General features: G+C 41.6%; 1 protein-coding gene across 1 annotated transcript in view; it reads right to left on the bottom strand.

Moving 5' to 3' along the window:
• TRMT6 (tRNA methyltransferase 6 non-catalytic subunit) overlaps positions 1–20,952 on the bottom strand; it is a 55,933-nt gene that overhangs the window by 11,719 nt on the left and 23,262 nt on the right. The window contains exons 5-7 of the mRNA XM_075863050.1: positions 16,866–16,949; positions 15,997–16,121; positions 5,401–5,780 (exon numbers count right to left, since the gene is read on the bottom strand). Coding sequence (XP_075719165.1) covers positions 5,401–5,780; positions 15,997–16,121; positions 16,866–16,949 — 589 coding nt within the window. The remainder of the gene's footprint in view (positions 1–5,400; positions 5,781–15,996; positions 16,122–16,865; positions 16,950–20,952) is intronic.

Genomic DNA, 20,952 nt, shown 5'->3' with positions numbered 1-20,952 from the left:
TATTGTTTTTTTTTTTCGTTTTTTTTTACAGGGTTCACCGTGCGCTATAAATGACTTATTCACTTTATTCTGCGTGGCGATACGATTACGGCGATACCAGATGTTTATAGTTTTTTTTTATGTCTTATGGCGTTTGCACAATAAAATACGTTTTGTAAACAATCATTCACTTTTTGTGTTACCTTATTCCAAGAGGCAGAACTTTTTTATTTTTTAATCAATAAAGCCGTGAGAGGACTTATTTTTTGCGTAACGAACTGTAGTTTCGATCAGCACTATTTTTAGGTACATGCGACTTTTTGATCTCTTTTTATTCCATTTTTTGGGAGGTGAAGTGACCAAAGAATTGTGATTGTGGTTCGGTTTATTATTATTTTATTTTACGGCGTTCACCGTGCGGGATAAATAATGAAATAATTTTGTAGTTCAGGCCGTTACGGACGCGGCGATACCAATTATGTATAGTTTATTTGTTTGTTTATATATTTTTATTAATAATAAAGGACTGATAAGGGAAAAGGGGGGAATTTTACTTTTATTACTTTTAAATCTTTTATTTTCTTATTTTTACACATCTTTTTTTAACTTTTTTTTTACTTTATTACTTTGTCCCACTAGGGGACATGAGGGCAGGAGGCCCTGATCGCTATTCTAATACACTGCACTACATGCGTAGTGCAGTGTATTAGAACTGTCAGCTACTCACTGACAGCAAGAATAGTGGGTCCTGACGTTGTCAGGACCCACTAGGCTTCCGTCTATGGCATAGCCGGACGCCATTGTTTGGTGTCCGGTTGCCATAGTCACCATCGCCGGCCGCTATCGCGTAGCAGGCCGGCGATGGCAGCTTAACCCCTAAAAAGCCGCGATCTCTCTAGAACGCGGCTTTTAAGGGGTTAATCAGCGGGGACACAGCGATCGGTCCCCGCTGTAGGAGCTGTGACAGCTGCTGAACAAGACAGCAGCGTCACAGCTCCTGTATGTGTCGGGAGGACGGCCGAAACGGCCGTTACTCCCGAGACGTACTATTACGGCATGGAGCGCGAACGATACAGCTGCCATGCCGTAATAGTACGTCAAGGAGCGGGAAGGGGTTAAAGGAAAACTAGTCAATGCAGTGTTCTAAAGGATCGCAGAATGAGGCCATAGGAAGAATAGTGGTCTTGGCAAGTCAGGAGACCGGAGGATTCACAGCCAATGGCTTCGCCCCCTTTTAACCCCTTTCCGCCGCAGAATTTTTTCAGATTTTCATTTTTTCCTCCCCACCTTCCAAAAGCCATAATTTTTTTATTTTTCCGTCTATATACTCCTATGAGGGCTTGATTTTTGCGGGATGAGTCGTAGTTTTTCGTAGCACCATTTATTGTGCCATATAATGTACTAAGAAACAGGAAAAAAATTATTTGTGGGGTAGAAAACTTTGCAATCAAAACAACATGTTAACTTTATTTTGTGGGTCAATACGATTACGGCGATAAAAAATATATATAGTTTTTCCTATATTTTACAAGTAAAAACCAAAGTGTAAAAATTTTTATTTATTTTGTGTCGCCAAATTCTGAGAGTCATAACTTATTTTTCCGTCGATTAAGTGGTATGAGGGCTTATTTTTTGCGGGATAAGCTGTAGTTTTTAATGATACCATTTTGGGGTACATGTGACGTTTTGATCACTTAGTTAATTTTTTTGTGGGAGATGAGGTGAGCAAAAAATAACGATTCTGGCGTTTACAGTTTACACCATGCGGGTAAAATAATGATATATTGTAATAGTTCAGACTTTTACGGATGCGGCGATACCAATTATGTTTATTTCTTTTTTACTATGCTCTAGGGGGAAAATGGGAAAAGGTTTTTTTTTAAAACTTATTTTATTTATTTTTTATATTAAAAAAAACAAAAACGTTATTTTACAAATGTTAACTTTTTTTATTAGTCCCCCTAGTGGACTTCAACCAGGGATCGTTCGATCGCTTGCACTATATACTGCAATACTTACGTATTGCAGTATATCGTGATTCTGGCAGGCTTCTATTAAGCCCTGCCGGAGGCAGCGCTTAATAAGAGCACAAAGATGGCGGACCTGGGGGGCCTTCATTAGGCCCCCAGGAGGCCATAGCAACCATCGCCACTCCACGATTGCATTTAAGGGGGCGCGATGAGCTGTTAAAGGGGGTCGCCCCCCTCTTTCTAACGATTTAAATGCCGCGGTCGCTATTGGCCGCAGCATTTAACGAGTTAAACCAGTGGGATCACGCTCGTTAGGGTATGTTCACACGGCCAAATTTCAGACGTATACGAGGCGTATTATGCCTCGTTTTACGTCTGAAAATAGGGCTGCAATACGTCGGCAAACATCTGCCCATTCATTTGAATGGGTTTGCCGACGTACTGTGCAGACGACCTGTTATTTACGCGTTGTCGTTTGACAGCTGTCAAACGACGACGCGTAAATTTACTGCCTCGGCAAAGAAGTGCAGGGCACTTCTTTGCCACGTAATTTGAGCCGTTCTTCATTGAAATCAATGAAGCACGGCTCAAGGTTTACGAGCGTCTCAGACGCCTCGTAAATTACGAGGAGGAGCTTTTACGTGTGAAACGAGGCAGCTGTTAACAGTCTGTCTTTTCACACGTAACTGCCTCTCAGCGTGTGAACATACCCTTACTCTGAAGTGTAGGCTTTAACATACAGCCGACACCCACTCCGTGAGCCCGTTCCATACTTCCCCTACCAGACTAGGACGTATGGATACGTCAAATGATGGGAAGGGGTTAAGAAAAATATCCTCTGGAAAAGGATACATAACATCCAGACAAGAGCCCTGGGCAAATTTCCTTTTCAGGATGCCTCCATTCCTTTGAGACCACCTCTTCAATTTCCGAGTGGAAGGGGAAAGGCTTGTTTAATTGCCTGGAGTGAAGGAAGTTGACCATCTCCGCAGGGGGAGAAGGGTCCACACCTGTAAGGTGTCTCTGAACGGAGCGATAAGACTGTCCACTGTAGAGGCCCAACTTGCAAGATTGCTAGTCATTGAGCTCTAAATTGGAATCCAAGAGATCACACTCCGACACCGGTTCCTAGGGTGGAAAAGAAGCGGCAAAAAGTTCACTTGAAGGGGAGATTGATGAGGCAAGCGATATTGAGGCGAGTAAGACCGTGCAGATCCGACCTGTTTAGGCGGCCTGCCACAGGAAGAAAACGTGGACGTGGAGTCCCCAGAAGGTATGTTGGCAAGACAACAGCAGGTAAACGTGGTCATGGTCTGTATCCCCTAACAGGACAATCGGGAATTATATTACATTTGTGGTTATCCTATCTGCTTAGAGTAGTTTTAAAGGCTATGGAAACCTTTGGTGTCTATTTTTATTTTAATGAAATGTATGTATTTTGGAATACAACTCACTTTTATAAGATACTTTAATAAAGAAAAACGTGTGCCGTTTCAGCGCTGCAAATTTAATGTATTCTGTAAGATTCCGTACATAGAAGCTGCAGAATGCCACTGTCAGACGAATTAGTCGGTGAGCTGGTCTGACGGCTTGGCTGAAAGCGGCTCCTGTGTGCCTTTGGCACCTCATCTAAGCCTATTCATGATAAAATTAAAGTAGAAGCTGCAGAACTGAAACCGAAACTCCCAAAATACATACATTTCATTAAACAAACAAACGAGGCACCAAAGCTTTCAATAACTTTTAAAGGGGTGTACAGGATTAGAAAAATATGTGTTTTCGTCCAAAAACAGTGCCACACCTGTCCACAGGTTGTCTGTGGTATTGCTGCTCAGCCCCCTTGACTTCGATGGAGCTGAGCTGCACTACCAAACACAGCCCATGGATGGGAGTGGCACGGTTTCTAGAAGAAAGCAGCCATGTTTATCTAATGCTCGCAGCCATTTTGTCACGACAACTGCTGTCCAGGAATACATTGGAATTCGCTATGCAATTTACTAGCAGTTCTTTTTGTCATTTCTGTTTGATGGGATTTTGTAGCAATTTTAAAAAGTAGTATTTTCCGCCATAAAATATTTCAAGTTTTTAGAAAATTAAATGGGACATTTCAAGAGAACCAGTTATCAAGATTATGACTATATCTACAATATATTAAAAAATCAAATATATCGATTTAATTTTTTTTATTTTAGTCATAGCTGTTCTCAGACACTGCTCACTCTCAAGCCAGTGCCCACATAAGATGGCACTCTCAAACAGCATGTCCCGGGCTCCCGGTGGTCTCTCTGCTATCGTGAGTGGTTCCAAAACTTCCACACTTGCTAGGGATCAGTGAGGACGAGGGAGGAGGTAGAAAGGGCATTGGAAGCAGGAATCAAGTCTGCTTCCCTGTTCTGACGGTGCATGCTCAGGTGTCAGGAAAGAATGGACAGAACTGCATATACACGTGCGGCAAGTGAAGGATCCCACAATCCAGGCGCTATAGAAGGACATGAGACCCATATATGCATGCGCGGCCACTGCAAGCAATACATGTTGTAGTTGAGGTACAAGCCAATATATCATATGGGAGATTTTATGAAACGTCACAAATTGTTAACACTGTATTGCAATCATATTAGATCACATTCTGGTGGTTGGACTACCTCTTCATTGATGGTGTTTGTCATATCTGACATACTAGGTTATAAACCAAAATCGAACAAAAATGAGTATATAGACTAGAATATATATATTGTATCAAAAAGATTAAAGATCCTGGTGAGAACTAACTAGAAGAGGCGGCATACATGCCAGTTACTGCACTTTATTTCATGCGAGTAAGAGTTTTCATCTTTTCTTTCCCTGGCAAGGTTTCAGTACTATATGCATGCATATTTGGTGCCAGAGGCTTTTCAAGGTGGTGATTCAATACACCTCTATTGTGATATGTACGGACCTTTACTTATAGACGTATATCTGCAACGTATATTCTTTGCCATGCTGCTTTTACCTAATGTAGCAAAATAATATCATATCTCACTCCATGGAAACCAATGTGGCGTTGTATATTTGGTTTTGGATATTTTTTGTAATATATTATATATTTGTGTTTTTATCTCTGTTGTTGCTTAAATTAATAAACATCTTTTTGATAGAATATATATATATATTCTAGTCTATATGTGCCTTTTGTTCGATTTTGGTTTATATCATGTCTATTTGCTAGCCATAGGCTGTTCCCTTCTCATTTGGTACGGACTATTTATAGGAATAACGGACATACTATGTGCATCAGTTATGCCCATAAACCTAGTAAAGAAGCAAACATTCTGGAAGTCTTCATTTTAACATTGAAGAATAGCTTTATAATACTGTACAGTGTGCACTAGTTCATAGAAAACTGATGGGCTGCATTCTCATGAATACTTGTAAAACTAGTGGAATGAAACTTGTGGAGTCCGATACTTACAAGTTGCTTCTTCTCAAGACTCTGATCTCCTTTGTGGTTTTCCGAGATCCCTCCACAACTCTTCCCCCTTTCTTCATTTTCTGGCTTACTGGTTTCCATGTTTTCTTCAGATTCTTCAGCTAATTGGTCCCCGACAACATCTCGAGTAGCTTCTTGCTTTTCATTTGCGGACCTGCTGCTTTCTTCATCAGTCTTATCTGTGTCCTCCTCAACAGGAATAAGCTGATTAGAGTAATTCTTAGATCCAGAGATCAAACCCTCTAGCTTGCTGAGGGGAAACTCATACAGTGTTTCGTAGAAGGACTTTGGAAAACCAAAGCAGTCTGTTGCAGCTCTGACAGGTCCACCACCTGGATACATCTGGATAACAGATCCGTATCCTTAGAGAAAAAATAAATATAAAATAGTCAACTTTAAGCCACCTAAGAGAACTATTAAAAAAAATAAAATATATATATATATATATACACACGTACGTACGTACGTACGTATATATACATACACACACACACACACACACACATATATATACACCTCTATATAATATACACAGATTAATCACATTACTATGATCACATCCTACTTTCGACTGTAGTGGGCTGGCTTGGTGGGTATATAAGGCGTGCAATAGGCGGTCTGAACAAATATCACTCGTCGTTAACATGGGTAAAAGGGGCGATTTATTGGAGTGGCAAAAAGGGAGGATTATTGGCTTACGAACCAAGGGTGGTAGTATTTTCCAAATGGCACCATATAGCTGTGGCTTCATGCGTATCAGGCGAGAAACAGAGAACCAACACCCTGCAACCATTGCTAGAACATAAGCTGGTGGCAGCAGAGTTATGGTCCGGTGAGTTTTTTCATGGCATTATCTGGGCCCACTCATCCACGTGGAAGGCACTCTGAACCGATTTGGGTATGAACCCATTGATGCAGATCACGTCCACCCATACATGCGGTTTGTCTTCCCTGGGGCAGATGGAATCTTCCAGCAAAACAATGAGACATGTCACACGGCTAGAAATGTCTGACAGTGGTTGGTAGAGCACGACCAAGACTTTCAAGGCCCCCTAATTTGCCAGACTTGAACCCAATTGAGCATCTGTGGGACCAACTCAATAGTCTTGTTCGCTCTACGGATCCTCCCCCACTCACCCACCAGTAAATGTGGGATGCACTGCAGTCAGCATGGCTCCACATACCAGAGACAACCTTCCAGCACCTTATTGAGTCACTCACAGCCCGTATAGCTGCTGTCCGTGCTGCACACCTCTGGATATTAGCTGCTGGTCATAATAATGTGACTCGACTGTGTATATAGAACTCATTATATATATATATATATATATATATATATATATACACACACACACACACACACACACACACACACACACAGTTCTCGCTCTATAAAATACAGTGGATATACAAAGTCTACACATGCCAGGTTTTTGTCATGTCAAAAAAATCAGTACAAGATAAGTCACTTCAGAACTTTTTCTAGCTTTAAGTGTGAACACTCTAATAATTGGGGATGTGGTTGTGTTCAGAATTAGCCAATCACATTTAAACTCACGTTAAATAGTAGTCAGTACACCGCTGCCATTATTTAAAGTGATTCTGCTTAACCCCATATAAAGTTCAGCTGTTCTACTAGGATTTTTAGGACATTTACTTTGTTGAATGGGACAGCAACGGCCATGATCCGTAAAGAGCTTACAACACATCAAAGGCATCTGATTGTTGAAAGGCAGTCAGGAGAAGGGTACCAAAGAATTTCCAAGGCATTAGATATACCATGGAATACAGTGATGTTCATCAAGTGGATTACTTTTGGTACAACAGTGACATCACCAAGAACTGGATGTCTCTCAAAACTTGATGAAAAGACTAAATTGGTCCGGGAGGCTACAAAGAGGCCTACAGCAACATTAAAGGATCTGCAGGACTTTCTGGAAGGTACTGGTTGTGTAGTGCATGTGACAACAATCTCCCGTATTCTTCATATTTCTGGGCTGTGGGGTAGGGTGGCAAAGTCAGAAGCCTTTTCGAACAAAGAAAAACATCCAAGCCCGGCTATGATTTGCAAAGACCTACATCAATTCTGCCAAAAGCATATGGGGAAATATGTTATGGTCTGATGAGATGTAGGTTGAACTTTTTGGCCATAATTCCAAAAGGTATGTTCGGCGCAAAGCCAACACTGCACATCACCAAAAGAACCCCATACCCACAGTGAAGCACGGTGGAGGCAGCATTATGCTTTGGGGCTGTTTTTCTGCAGCTGGAAGTGGGGCTTTAGTCAAGGTGGAGGGAATTATGAACAGTTCCAAATATCAGTCAATATTGGCACAAAACCTGCAGGCCTCTGCTAAAAAGCTGAAGAGGAATTTCACCTTTTAGCATGACAACAACCCAAATCATACCTCCAAATCAACAAAAGAATGGCTTCACCAGCAGAAGATCAAAGTTTTGGAATGGCCCAGCCAGAGCCCAGACCTGAATCCCATTGAAAATCTGTGGGGTGAGCTGAATAGGGCTGTACACAGGGGATGCCCTCGCAATCTGACAGATTGAGATGGAGCGCTTTTGCAAGGAAGAGTGGGCAACAATTGCGAAGTTAAGATGTGCCATGCTGATAGACTTCTACTAGGGCTGGGCGATTTTGCCCAAAAATCAAGTCTATATTTTTTTCAACACTCTGGCCAATTTAACTTTGAATCTCGATTCTCTTATTTTTTTTCTGTTTATTTAACAGTAATACCAAGAGATAATTAAATACATTTTCTTTATATAACTAACTTTTTAACATATATTGCTATAATTATTGTACTTAACTTCACAACTTTTAACCTCTGCAAATACTTTATTTTATCAAATACAAATGGAAAAATGTCTATCTAATTGATTACAACTTGTGTGTTCCCCGGCAGGGAACAGGTTAACAGAATCTATAATCAATGATGGGCTGCGTGCACTACATCCACCTATGCCCGTCAGCACCTTAGCCAGTCTCCGACAATTTTCCTGGTAGACAGCTGCGTTGACTCTGGACGTGATATAACAGTTACATTTTCCTAATCAAATGTACACCGCACCTAGAAATGGATTTTACCTGCAGTTTTGTTTCGTATTTCCGCACCAAACTCTGCAACGTGTGTAGTTAGCCTTGGAGTTCTATTCTAATTTTTCCAGGGGCATTGGAACAGCAAATAGTGTATGTGCACTATTGAAATAACTAAAAAATAGGCGCTTCCCACACTAATATTGAAAGTGACACTGTCATGATCTAGTAGCCGCATTTCCATTTTAAAACTTGCAATCGGCCACAAGACTTGCAGCTTCAGACATGGCGACAGACCATAAGGCACCTGACGCTGCTTCAGCATAAAAAAAATGCATATATTCCATATATTGTATGTATTTAGTGTACATTTTTTGGGATTAAATTTAGAAAAAATCCCCATGATAGACCAAGTACATGTTAGAGCTAAACAGCTGGATGTTTGTGTTCACATTATTGTGTGTCTGTAGCTTCAGCTGGAGGGTTAAACGTGTGTGTACAGGAGTTCTCTGCCGATGGTGAAAGGCTAATTAAATATCATCCGTTTCCCCATTGTCTCTCACACCTCCGCAGTCCTAATAACTTTGGCTCCTGGCTGTACAGGAATACATAAGGACATCTGTTCTGAAAACACGTCAGAGGGAATCCCTTTCACGGACTGCTCAGCATTATTAATTTTGCATGGATTGGGTGTTCCCTGTACCCGAGTTGTTGTGATCAGCTGAAAGGCTTAATGTTTAACCCCTTCCCGACATTTGCCGTACATGTACGTCATGGAAAGTACTGACTTCCCGCATCTTGCCGTACATGTACGCCAAATGTTTGGGACCGGCTCAGAAGCTGAGCCGGTCCCATCATCACCGGATCTCAGCTGTATCTTACAGCTGACATCCGGCTGTAACGGCGGGGACCAAAATTAGCTTCGATCCCCGCCATTAACCCCTTAAGTGCAGCGCTCAAACGCGATCGCTGCACTTAAGGTGTTTGCAGCTCATCGGAACCCCAGTAATGAAATTGCCGGGGTTCCGGTGGCTGCAATGGCAACCGGAGGCCTAATACTGGCCTCCCGGTCTGCCTAGCACCGAAGCCGGTCAAGATCCGCCCGGCGGCGGAGCCTGATCGGCTTCCGTAGCTGCCGGCAAGATGGCGCCGGGTCAGGAGCTGATCCGGCGTCATCAGCGGTGGAAGTCAGCTGTACTGTACAGCTGACATCCACCTGTAACGGCAGGAACCGGAGCTAGCTCCGATCCCTGCCATTAACCCCTTCGATGCAGCAATCGAAAACGATTACTGCATCGTAGCGGTTACTAGCAGATCGCCAGCCCTGACAGGCAATCAGGACTGGCGACTGCTGTTATGGCAACAGGAGACACAATGGTCTCCTGCTCTGCCATTACGGAAGCCGATTTAGGCCCCGCCGGGAGGCGAAGCCTGATCGGCTTGCTGTCAGTGAATGACTGACAGATCTAATACATTGCACTACATAGGTAGTGCAATGTATTAGAAAAAAAAAAATCTGACCGTTGGAACTTCAAGTCCCCTAGTGGGACTTGAGAAAAAGTGTAAAAAAAAGTATAAAAAAAGTGTAAAAAAAAGTGCACAAAATAAAAGTTTGAAAACAGTAAAAGTTTCAAGTAATCAAATAAAACACAATCCCCCTTTTACTCTTATCAAGTACTTTATTATTGAAAAATAATAATAAACCATATGTATTTGGTATCGCCACGACCGTAACGACCTGAGGTATCAAAATATTGTATTATTTATTGCACGCGGTGAACAGCGTAAAAAAAACCGTAAAAAACGTTACCAGAGTTTCTGTTTTTTGGTCACTTTGCCCTACAAATATTAGAATAAAAAGTGATCAAAAAGTCGCACGTATCCAAAAATGGTACCTATAAAAACTATAGCTCGTCTCGCAAAAAACAAGCCATCATACACCTCCGTCGACAAAAAAATTAAAAAGTTATGGCTCTCACAACTTGGCGACAGAAAAAATACATTCTTTTTACAAAAGTAATTTTATTGTGCAAAAAGTTGTAAAACATGAAAGAGTTCTATAAATGAGGTATCGCCGGAATCGTACTGACCCGCAGAATAAAGGTAACATGTAGTTTATAACGCATGGTGAACGCTGTATAAAAAAAAAACGAAAAAAGCTGTGCCAGAATTGCGTTTTTTTGTTTACCTGGCATCCCAAAAAATAGAATAAAAGGTTATCAAAAAGTCGCATTTACCCCAAAATGGTACCAATAATCGCTACAGCTCGTCCCGCAACAAACCAGCCCTCATACCACTACGTCTATGAAAAATAAAATTAGTTATGGCTCCAATAAGTCAGGAAATAAAAAAATATGCAGTTGTGCCCGAGGGGAACATTTCTTCTGTTTGAAGAGGCGATTTTTCAAGGACCTAAAATTAGGGAACCAGGAAAGGGAGGGCCCAAACATATCCGCTGGAAGCGACGGTGCCCGTATTATACCAGGACAACACTTTCCCAGCAAAATTCCCCAAACTACAAAGGCGCGGAGTGTGGATCAAAAGGGTGATAAGAAAGGACGCCATATATCAGTGCGACACCGGCCTGTGCAGAAAGGATTGCTTCACAGCGTAACACACATCTATGGATTATTTTATTGTTTTTTTTTTACCCCATTATTATACCACCTGACTATGCCCCTTATATACTCCGCCCGGCTTACATATGCCCTACATTATAAACTGAAACACCAGTAAGACTCCAAACAAAACTACTACCAAGCAAAATCCACGCTCCAAAAGCCAAATGGCATTTCCTCCCATCTGAACCCTACAGCGTGCCCAAACAGCAGTTTCCTTCCACATATATGGCATAGTCATACCCGGGAGAACCCTTTTAGCAATTTTTGGGGTGTGTGTCTCCAGTGGCATAAGCTGGGCACGACATATTTGCCACTGAATGGCATATCTAGGGAAAAATATAAATTTTTAATTTGCACCATCCACAGCGCATTCATTTATGGAAAAGATCTGTGGGGTGAAAATGCTCACTACACCCCTTAATAAATGCCTTGAGGGGTACAGTTTCCATAATGGGGTCACTTCCCAGGGGTTTATTTTTATTATTTCACATCTGAGCCTCTGCAGTTGTGAACCAATACTTTGTAAATCGCCAAATTAGGCCTCAATTTTACATGGTACCCTTTCACTCCTGAGCCTGGTCGACTGTCCAGGCAAGAGATTAGGGCCACATGTAGGGTGTTTCTAAAACCAGGAAACCCAGCATAATAATTAGAGAGCTGTCTTGTTATGGTGGCACAAGCCGGGCACCACATATTGTCCACATATCTGTGGAAAAAATCCCATTTTCACTCTGCAACATCGAGTTCACACTAATTTCTACAAAACACCTGCAGGGTTAACATGCTCACTACACCCGTAGGTAAATGCATTGAGGGGTGTAGTTTCCAAAATGGGGTCACTTCTGGGGGGTTTCCACTGTTTTGGGCCCACAGGCGCCCAGAAACCAATCCAGAAACATCTGCACTCCAAATGGCGGTCCTACCCTTCTGAGCCCTGCCGTGTGCCCAAACAGCAGTTTATGACCACATATGGGGTATTGCCGTACTCGGTAGAAATTGCTTTACAAATGTTGGGTTCTTTTTTTCCTTTATTTGTTGCGAAAATGAAAAAATTTGCGCTAAAGCTACGTCTTATTGAAGAAAAAGGATTGTTTTTATTTTCACTGCCCAATTCTAATAAATTCTATGAAACATCTGTGGGGTCAAAATGCTCACTACGCCCCTAGATGAATTCCTCAAGAGGTGTAGTTTCCTAAATGGTGTCACTTTTTGGGCGTTTTCATTGTTTTTTCCCCTCAGGGGCTTTGCAAATGTGACATGGCCGCCGCAAACCATTCCTGCTCAATGTGATCTCCAAAAGCCAAATAGCGCTCTTTCCCTTCTAAGCCAAGCCGGTTCTCCAAACAGCCGTTTATTACCACATGTGGGGCATTGTTTTACTCGGGAGAAATTGCTTTACAAATTTTGTGGTGCTTTTTCTCCTTCAGTCCTTGTGGAAATGAGTAAAAATAAGCTAAACCTACATTTTCTTTGAAAAAATGTTGATTTTTATTTTCAGGGCCTACTTCCAATAATTTCTGCAAAAAACCTGTGGGGTCAAAGAGCTCACTATACCCCTAGATAATTTCCTCAATGGGTGTAGTCTCCAAAATGGGGTCACTTGTGGGGGGTTTCCACTGTTTTGTCTCCTCAGGGACTTCGTAAATGTGACCTGGCCTCCGCAAACCATTCCTGCTTAACTTGAGCTCCAAATAGCGCTCTTTCCCTTCTCAGCCCTGCCGTGTCTCCAAACAACCGTTTATTACCACATGTGGGGCATTGTTTTACTCGGGAGAGATTGGTTTACAAATTTTACGGTGCTTTTTCTCCTTCAGTCCTTGTGGAAATGAGAAAAAATTAGCTAAACCTACATTTTCTTTGAAGAAATGTTGATTTTAATTTTCACGGCCTACTTCTAATAATTTCTGTAAAAAAGCTGTGCGGTCAAAATGCTCACTGTACCCCTAGATAATTTCCTTGAGGTGTGTAGTTTCCCAGATGGGGTCACTTTTGGGGGATTTTGACTGTTTTGGCACCGCAAGAGCCCTTCAAACCTGACATGGTGCCTAAAATTTATTCTAACAAAAATAAGGCCCCAAAATCCACCAGGTGCTCCTTTGCTTCGGAGGCCGGTGCTTCAGTCCATTAGCACGCTACGGCTACATGTGGGATATTTCCTAAAACTGCAGAAACTGGGCAACAAATATTGAGTTGCATTTCTCTGGTAAAACCTTCTGTGTTATAAAAAAAATTGTACTAAAAATTTATTTCTGCAAAAAAATATGAAATTTGTAAAATTCACCTCTACATTGCTTTAATTCCTGTGAAATGTGTAAAGGGTTAAGACATTTTCTAAATGCTGTTTTGAATACTTTGAGGGGTGAAGTTTTTAAAATGGGGTGACTTTTTGGGGGTTTCTAATATATAAGGCCCTCAAAGCCACTTCACAACTGAACTGGCCCCTGTAAAAATGGCCTTTTGAAATTTTCTTGAAAATGTGAGAAATTGCTGCTAAAGTTCTAAGCCTTGTGAGGTCATAGAAAAATAAAAGGATGTTCAAAAAACGATGCCAATCTAAAGTAGACATATGGGTGATGTTAATTAGCAACAATTTTGGGTGGTATAAGTGCCTGTCTTACAAGCAGATACATTTAAATTGAGAAAAATGCTAATTTTTGCAATTTTTCGCTAAATTTTGGTGTTTTTCACAATTAAATACTGAACATATCGAGCAAATTTTGCCAGTAACATAAAGTCCAATGTGTCACGAGAAAACAATCTCAGAATCGCTTGGATAGGTGAAAGCATTCCGGAGTTATTACCACATAAAGTGACACATGTCAGATTTGAAAAATGAGGCTCGGTCAGGAAGGTCAAAAGTGGCTAAAGAGGGAAGGGGTTAAAACCACACAGTCACGCATGTACATACAAACACGCAGAGACCCCTATGACATTGACACCATTATAGAACATATAAAAACAAATGCCTTTTGCTGGTCACAGATAATGAACATCCATAGTGTCTGTGTGTGTGTGTGTGTGTGTGTGTGTGTGTGTGTGTGTGTGTGTGTGTGTGTGTGTGTGTGTATATATATATATATATATAATTTTTTTTTATTCTGATGGAAAAATTATTTTGACTATAGGAAAAAAAAAAATATCTCCCAAATGAGTGGTATAAAAAAAAACCCTCTCGTGTTCTCTACATCTTTATTTTTAGTCACTTGTGCCCAAGTTAAATAGCCAGGCAGCTTGTAAGTAGGACGTCTCACAGTGGGCTCCAGCTTTCAGGCCTCAGATTCTGATAGTCAATGAGGGAGTGGATATAGATCAGAGCAATCTATTTATATAAAGTTTCACATCCAAACGGACAAGTAGATAGAATGCGGACTAGTGGGACAGAGAACCTTCTTGGTAGTTATCCTTTAATAGGAACCTCTGCAAAAAAAAATATTGGAATCTATGACCGATCATGATTAGATCTAGGAGTTTCAACTTTTAACTTATTTTGTTAAGAAAACATAAAATAGAATAATGTAATACACCCTTCTATGTGTGATCACCCATAAGGTACAGTATGTTTGTGTATGCAATTCTTATGACATAATAGCACTGAATGAATTGCACAAAATATAGCAGGAATAGTAGGAATTTTAATTTGTCTTCCTCCATCCCTCAGCTACACCAATGAAAGGCCCCTCTTTATAGAGCAATTAGCGTGGGGAACACATGGGATCACTTTGCCCCCCATTTTCCCTCTACTTCTGTTCTCCCCCCCCTTGTTTTTTGTGATGGTGGTTTGTTCCGCACCCCTTTTAGGGGTGCAGTTGGTACTTACCTATTCTGGAAGTTTCCACCAGGTACACCAGGCAGATTTATTGTGTGTCTGTAGCTTCAGCAGCAACAGGCCAGGGATCGGTGGTATCAGCTGAGTGGCGGGAAAATCCTGTGGATATAAGGCTGCACTCTGGTCCGGTCAGCTACTCTTCTGAGAAGATGATCCCGGAAGCAGCCCCCCCTCCCTAAAAAGTTTTGTGAAATATATTGTCGCGGTGTTGGTTAGTGGGGTCGTCGCCCGTGGTGCACAAGGGCTTTATTTAATATTGGACATTTTATTCTTGGACATTATACATTTGTTTATTGAGATATGCAAGTTGTTTTTTAATTCATTTATTGGTTTTTATGTTACCCATAATAAACACCGTGGCCCTTATCTCCAAATTATCTGGTTTGTCTTCTTTATTTGGGTTCTGGGGTGGCATATGTGATCCCATATGTCCAGTGCCAGTGGTCACACATGATCAGCAGCTCAGTCCCACTACCCGGATCCTCTTTTAGGCTTCGTTCACATCTGCGTCAGGGCTCCGTTCAGGCGTTCCGTCAGAACGGAACCCTGACTGAAACCAATGGAAACCTTTGCATCACCATTGATTTCAATGGTGACTGATCCAGTGCAAATGGTTTCAGTTTGTCTCCTTTGTGCAAGGTTTCCGTCGTTTTGACTGAAGAAATACTATAGTCGACTACGCTATTCATTCCATCAAAATGACAAAACCCTTGCACAACGGACACAAACGGAAACCATTTGCACCGGATCCGTCACATTGAAATCAATGGTGATGCAAATGGAAACCTATGGTTTCAGTCAGGGTTCCGTTCTGACAGAAAGCCTTAACGGAGCCCTGATGCAGATGTGAATGAAGCCTTACACGGACATCAGAGTGGTTCCTGAATCTAAAAAATTCCAGGGAGTGCTATAACAAAAAATGTCTAACAGCAATGTCTAGACACAGAAACATGTTTTTAAAAAAAGATTCAAACCTGAAAAAAAAAAAATTACGTTTTGGCGAATCTAACAGAAATGTCAAATATTTTCACGTGAAAACCCCTTTCACAAAAGGGAACATGCCAAATACAGCGGTATAATCTTACCTCCCATGCGCTCCATTACGGATCCCAGAACTAGACCAGCACAGGTCTCCATGACCATCACTTTACTGCCTGCATGAATATTTCCTAATGTGAGCATTTGGGCCAATGTATCATATCGGAGCTGACTGAGAAAGAATGAAGAAGAGATTTCTTAGTAGAAATGTAAAAGAAAAACAAAGTCTTAATTTAATTTGTGAAATAAACATTATACTTGCCAATTCTTATCATAGCAGTAAAAAGAGCAAGAAACATAATACACAAAGCTAAGAACATGACAAGTTCTGATCAGGTAATTTCCTGCTAGTTTTCAATTGGACTATTGGTGTAACAGACTATCAGCTGGATTTCTAAATTATTTGGTGCCAGAATATCACATGTACCATATATAACTCACATACTAGTTAAAAAGGATGATTCTCATCTTTTAAAGCATATAGGAACTACCATCACTTTATGATCAGTTGGGGTCCGACCTCTGGGACCCACAGCGATCCTGAGAACAAAGATGCCACAACGCTTTTTTAGTACTGCGTCCCCGTCACTTTTTTTTCCTGCACAGCAGCGTTTCTGGCCACCCGGCTGTGCAGGGAACTGAAGCTGCCCTCATTGATTTAAATGGGGCCGGTTTCCGTTCCCTGCACAACCGATGGCTGGGGCTCCACTGGGCAGGAAAAAACAGTAAAGTGGATGCAGCACTAAATCAGCGATGAAGTCCAGTCATTCACAAGATCATAAAGTGATGGCATATTCTAGCGATATGCCATCACTTTAAAGATGGAAATACCGCTTTAAAACGAAAAAAGGTGAGAGCAATCTAGTAAAACTACTTTTTTTTTTTTTTAAATACCCACATAAACCAACCCCCTTACCAGATTTTTCCAGGTTCCCTTGCATAGTACATTATGGCAAGAATACGGGTGGAAGGCCTTAAAATCGTAATATGTGCGTCATACCTGCAAAAGAAAAGATTTCACAAGTCACCGATTAAACAATAGAGCTCATCGAAAGTGTGCAAGAAGAAATAAATGTATACAAGTCATATCAAACAACGTTAGGCCACAGCTTCTCAAACTTTTTCTACCTGATCCTCACAAGCCAGAAGATAGTGCTGCAAAGCAACAGTGCTAATGATTGAGCCATGGTCCACAAGATTTACAAATGCCATTTAAATGGGTTTCCCAACTCACACATTTATGGTATATCCACATCAATAAATGTGTCGTAGGTGTGGGTCCCACTTCTGGGACCCAGATCTATGTGTAGAATGGGGGTGCCCAAGCTCTGCTGGTAAGGAAACCACCACATCTAGTGAGAATTAATGGAGAGGTGGACGTGCATTTTCTTGGCTCTCTTTATTCAGTTTGACGGGAGTTACAGAAACAGCTGAGCTTGCTTGCGCGGCCACCTCTCCGCCTGGATGTGGCATTAGTGAGGCGGAACAGAGGTTGGGGGGACCCACCTTCACCACAAAATGAGCAATTCCCAGAAGTAGAGCCCACACCTTTCGCACATTTATGGCATTTGTAGGTTAGGAATATTCCTACAATAAAGGCATTCACACAGCTTCAGTCACCACTGATGTGGGTAAAGAAAGAAACTAATAATAAGTAAAACTCATGTTTCCTATGAAAGACAAAGCACAATTTCTTTAAGCTAATTTTGGCTGAATATCTACCCACAGCATACCTCCTGCCATAAATAATAACATAGCTTTTCTTCTGGATACTTATGGGCAGTCTAAGGCCTCATGCACACGACCGTGCTCGTAATTACGAGCACGGCCGGCCGCTTTTGCGAGCCGTGCTCCCATTATAAAGCATAGCAGCACGGCCCGTAAAATGAAAAAATAGAACATGTTCTATTTTTTTAACGGCACGGGCACCTTTCCGTGAGAAAACGGGAAGGTACCCGTGACTAACAAAAGTCTATGGGCCCGTTATTGCGGGTCGTAATTACGACCCGCAATAACGGGTGTTTTTACGGTCGTGTGCATGAGGCCTTACACAAAAAACATCTACTTCCTGTCAGCCATCTTAGCTTCCACCCCTGTCTGCAGGCCAAGCTCTGTACATACAACCAATAACTGGGAGGCCTCTCCTGCCCCTCTTGCATTTCTCAGGGCTGTGTATATGTTGGGCACTGTAGTTCAGTGATAGCATTGGCCACTAAGTTTAAGTAAGTGCTTCTTGTATGAGGACTTGGTTCCTTTATATACCGAGAGCTGTCAAAGGAGGTAGACATTCCTTGTACAAATAGACAGCTAAATATAAATGTATTGTGTATACATGACTAATGAAGGTAAAATAAAGTACTCCACCACAGCGGCCTTTAAATAAATGACGACAGAATCAGCAACTAAAATCAGAGTCGGAGGACAGCAACTAATTAATATCTGACAAGTGAAAGGAAAGGTCAAACGTGAGCGAGACAGACAGATCAGTCGTGTGAGCGAAGACACGGAGAAACAACTACTCAACTCATTTCTCTTCATGTCAGACAGTTATTCCAGTTCTAAATTCCAAACCATACGCCACTCCAGGGACTTTAACATGACTGATTAGTATATTGCATATATCGTCTTCTTTTATTATATATTTGAGGTACTGCACTTAGCACATTATACTGAGGGTTGTTTATATAGTGCAGACATAGTACCATTATTGTAACATATAAATATTTCATACAAACTATTGGGATAACCCATATAATATTGCTCTTTCCCCAATAGTGATTGATTATACGAAAAGGTGATACTCTTTGCACTATTCACTTTACATTTCGTTGCTGACCGGTCACATATATTATATTTAGATGCGATGCAACCTGTGGACTGGTGTGGCACTGTTTTTGGAGGACAGCAGCCATGTTTTTCTAATCCTGGACAACCATTTAAAAAAAAAAAAACAACAAAAAAAAAACAACAAACAAACGCTCAACGAAGCCTGTCCAGCTTCTCTAAACCCTGACAATTAACGGTTATTAACAGGGGAAGCCACGGCCAACATCACATTTCCCCTGCAGGGGAAATGTAGAATTACATGCTGGCCAATCAAATAAATGGCCACCCATGTAATTCATATAAGCTACGGGTCCGCCAGAGTGGCTCTCTGTTCTGGCAGAGTCGGCAGGAGACCCACCCTCTATGACATCCATATACACTAATAGGGCATATGCACAGGGGTGGTCATGCATATGCCCGGTGTAACCCCTTTAAACAGTGATGGCATATTGCTAAGATATGATTGATCGGAGTCTGACCTCTGGGACCACCCTCTTTGCAAGTAACTGCAACACAGCTCCTTTCAACAGGGACGAGTCGTGCTGTTCAGGCCCCTTTTAAACGCTCGTTTCCCGATAATTGCCCTGTGTAAACAGGGAAACGATCAGCCGATGAACGAGCAAACGTCTCGTTCATCGGCGCTCGTTTACACCGCCCACGTCGGGCTGTGTAAAAGTACCCTTAGTCTGAGGATCGGTGGGGGTCTCAGCAGTTGGTACCCACCAAAGTGGTGGCATAACCCAGCGATATGCCATCACTTCTTCTGGTGGGAAAAAACCTCAAATTTCTATTATGGGGGAAATGCATTTCTGCCACTTTTATTTAGTTATTTTTTATAATTATTCTTTTTTTTCCCCACACAATTTTAGACTTGAGAATGCTGAACCAGCACCTACAATGTACCTCATAGTAAATTACGTACAATGGATCACATTGAAAGCACTTCAGCTTAGTCACATCCGCTGGTTTTGCTACCACAGAGGGGATCATAATAAGTACTCGTCATAGGTTGCACTGTATAATAAACTATTAGAATAGTAAATGATAAAGCTGTTAAAATGCTCTGTATGCAACTACTACTTGAATCTTTGTTCGATCCGGCTGCCTAATATGCAAGACGTGTGGCACAGGAGATCCTGGTCTCAGCGAGGGGGTCACAGGTCAATGCTCTGCTAACACCGCTGCTGAACAAGAGATGAAGGGGCTGATGCAGTACATTGGGGGAGGGGAGGTCTGTCAGAGACATAATCTCCAAGAGATGTTAGCTGCCTAGAGATGAATCTACGTTTAACTCATCTTTTCATCTGGCTGGCATAGCAGTGATCAATACGAACACACCATAGTACAGGCTCATAATATTACTGTGCAATATAATACAAGCCAGCAGTATTGATCGTGAAACTGGGGAGAAAAAAAATATATAGTGGATACAGGAAAGGAGAAAGCGTAGGATTAAAATGATGTACCAAACACTAAAAATATAAGAAACAAAAAAAGGAAGCAATTCTATAGCCAAGTACATACAGATGTGAGCCAAACTATTGTCCCCCATTAGCCTGCATATTATATCGATGGACCGGAGAGGACAAATGGCTGCCAGACATGGAAAGGGAGATTAGGAAAAATTCATCCAGTTGAATTTACATTTTCCTCGACATTAGATTGTCAAAACCCACCACTAATATTGATGTGATTTGTCAATACAATTCTGGTTTTGGGCGGTTTAGGAGAAGATTTACCTTTAGTAAACTGAAGAGAATATACTAGGGAACTGAATACAATATTACTATTGGATTTGCTTCCTTTGCCTCCCATTGGAAGTACATCAATATTAATTATGCAGGTAATCTCTGGCAATTTTCAATCGTAAAAAAGGTGTAGCCAAAAGCAGCATTAAAAAACACAAAACATGCAGTATAAACATGCTACACACAACCAGTACTTGGCAATACACTCTCACATTTCCCAATACCGCCCTACAAATCAGCAGCCAGGCTACAAGATTAGAATGGGATGCCAGCCGTTTTAAAGCAGGATTTAGGCCTCATTTACACGAGCGTATTATACGCGCGTGCGACGCGCGTGCTTTTCACGCGTGTCGTACGCACCTATAATAGTCTATGGGGCTGTTTAGACGATGCGTGAATTTTGCGCAGCGTGAGTGCGTTGCGTAAAAC

Source organism: Rhinoderma darwinii, chromosome 4, assembly GCF_050947455.1.
Source record: "Rhinoderma darwinii isolate aRhiDar2 chromosome 4, aRhiDar2.hap1, whole genome shotgun sequence".
Taxonomy (NCBI): domain Eukaryota; kingdom Metazoa; phylum Chordata; class Amphibia; order Anura; family Rhinodermatidae; genus Rhinoderma; species Rhinoderma darwinii.
Note: the sequence above shows the minus strand (reverse complement) of the source record. Positions and strands in the feature narration are given on the sequence as shown.